The 1,759-nt window shown below is 39.7% G+C and overlaps 1 protein-coding gene across 3 annotated transcripts in view; it reads left to right on the top strand.

The window, feature by feature from the left end:
* Positions 1-1,759, top strand: part of LOC100176953 (pleckstrin homology domain-containing family A member 2) — an 11,308-nt gene that overhangs the window by 4,170 nt on the left and 5,379 nt on the right. For all 3 annotated transcript variants that reach the window (XM_026837981.1, XM_018815187.2, XM_026837982.1), the window contains exons 4-6: positions 195-386; positions 599-715; positions 1,025-1,093. In XM_026837981.1, the coding sequence (XP_026693782.1) occupies positions 195-386; positions 599-715; positions 1,025-1,093 (378 nt within the window). The remainder of the gene's footprint in view (positions 1-194; positions 387-598; positions 716-1,024; positions 1,094-1,759) is intronic.

Genomic DNA, 1,759 nt, shown 5'->3' with positions numbered 1-1,759 from the left:
AATCTGGGGGGACATTGTTTAAATACAGTTACACTCATAGTTGTCTTACATAGGGAACCTCAGTGATTAATGTGGTGAATGCAATATACTAAAAATCTAGAGTAACTGCATTTTCAGTAATCTCACCACAGATTTTTTAAAATTACGTCACCCCACCCAGCCATAATATAACCCCACACCGCCTTTTCACCCAGGTCCCCCCCGAAGCGATCCGAACCCCCGGCCCCCTCCCACCAGCCCCGGGCATCATCCCATGGCGCGACCCCACAGGGAGCCAAACCTCGTTAGACGCGAGTATCGACCCCGAACAAACGTTCACGTATCGAACCGAGATCGTTGGAGGGGTCGTCGTTAAGAAGAAGTGCACACTAGATGGCCAAGTAGTGGTGAGCCACATTATATTTCTATGTCTTGGTTGGTTATAAAAGTTGTCGTAAATAATACTTAGTGGTTTGGAGGAAATACTATTTGTAGAAATTCATTTTGTAAATCTTTAAAAAAACTTTGTGATTTTTTTTATGTTTTAAACCTGCCAAAAGTTTATAACATTCAATGTTTATCTTTAACCCCTCCCCCACTTTAACCCACCCCCCTACAGAAACAAGACGAGCCAACTTCCCCCACCAGCCTCACCCACCCCGACCAACATTTTCAATTCCCCAACGTTGGTTCGAAGATTATAAAGCAGGGGTGGGCCATCAAGCAAGGACATGTGGTGAGTAGGTGTATAGGGTTAAAGGTTATAACATGAGAGGAGGTTTAGGTGCTTGCGACAGTAACACATTCAATTCTCCCCCCGTGTATAAAACAATTTTTTTTATACTATAAAGTCTGTGATAAAATCTTGCCAAATGGTAGACAAAAAATAAAGAAAAATAAAAAAATATAATAAAGAAACTTTCAAAATATATATATATATATTTTTGCATAATTCCGCATAGTGCCTGGTAGTTGCTGTAACAGAACACAATGTTTGATAAATCTTGGTCAGTTTATGAACATCAAACATTATTTATTTCCACAGCGAAAAAATTGGAAACGAAGATATTTCATTTTAAAACAGGATCGTTTTGCGTATTATAAATCGGATCAGGTGAGAGGCTGGTTTGTTATAATGTATCAACTACTAGAGAAGGGTAATTAAAATATTGATACTAAAGTAAACTAATATACAATAAAATTAACTCATATTATGTTGCATTTAATTAAAGCAAATATAATGTAATGGCAAGAAAAGATTAGGAAATAAAAAAAAACTTGAAGCTTTGTCGCTGCTACCATTGTGTGCATATGTGTCCTTGGGCAAGACGCTTAACAGCAATTGCTCCAATCCCTAAAAAACAATCACTACAAACATGGTAACTTGTAAGCGGGCACAAGGTGTATGAAACAGAACACCCGTGTTATAACGACTGTCGTTGCCCCACCATGCGAGGATAAATAAGTTACATACATGGTAACTTGTAAGCGGGCACGAGGTGTATGAAACAGAACACCCGTGTTATAACGACTGTCGTTGCCCCACCATGCGAGGATAAATAAGTTACATACATGGTAACTTGTAAGCGGGCACGAGGTGTATGAAACAGAACACCCGTGTTATAACGACTGTCGTTGCCCCGTCATGCGAGGATAAACAAGTTACATACATGGTAGCTTGTAAGCGGGCACGAGGTGTATGAAACAGAACACCCGTGTTATAACGACTGTCGTTGGCCCCACCATGCGAGGATAAATAAGTTACATACATGTAACTTGT

Source organism: Ciona intestinalis, unplaced genomic scaffold (genome assembly GCF_000224145.3).
Source record: "Ciona intestinalis unplaced genomic scaffold, KH HT000043.2, whole genome shotgun sequence".
Lineage (NCBI taxonomy): Eukaryota > Metazoa > Chordata > Ascidiacea > Phlebobranchia > Cionidae > Ciona > Ciona intestinalis.
Note: the sequence above shows the minus strand (reverse complement) of the source record. Positions and strands in the feature narration are given on the sequence as shown.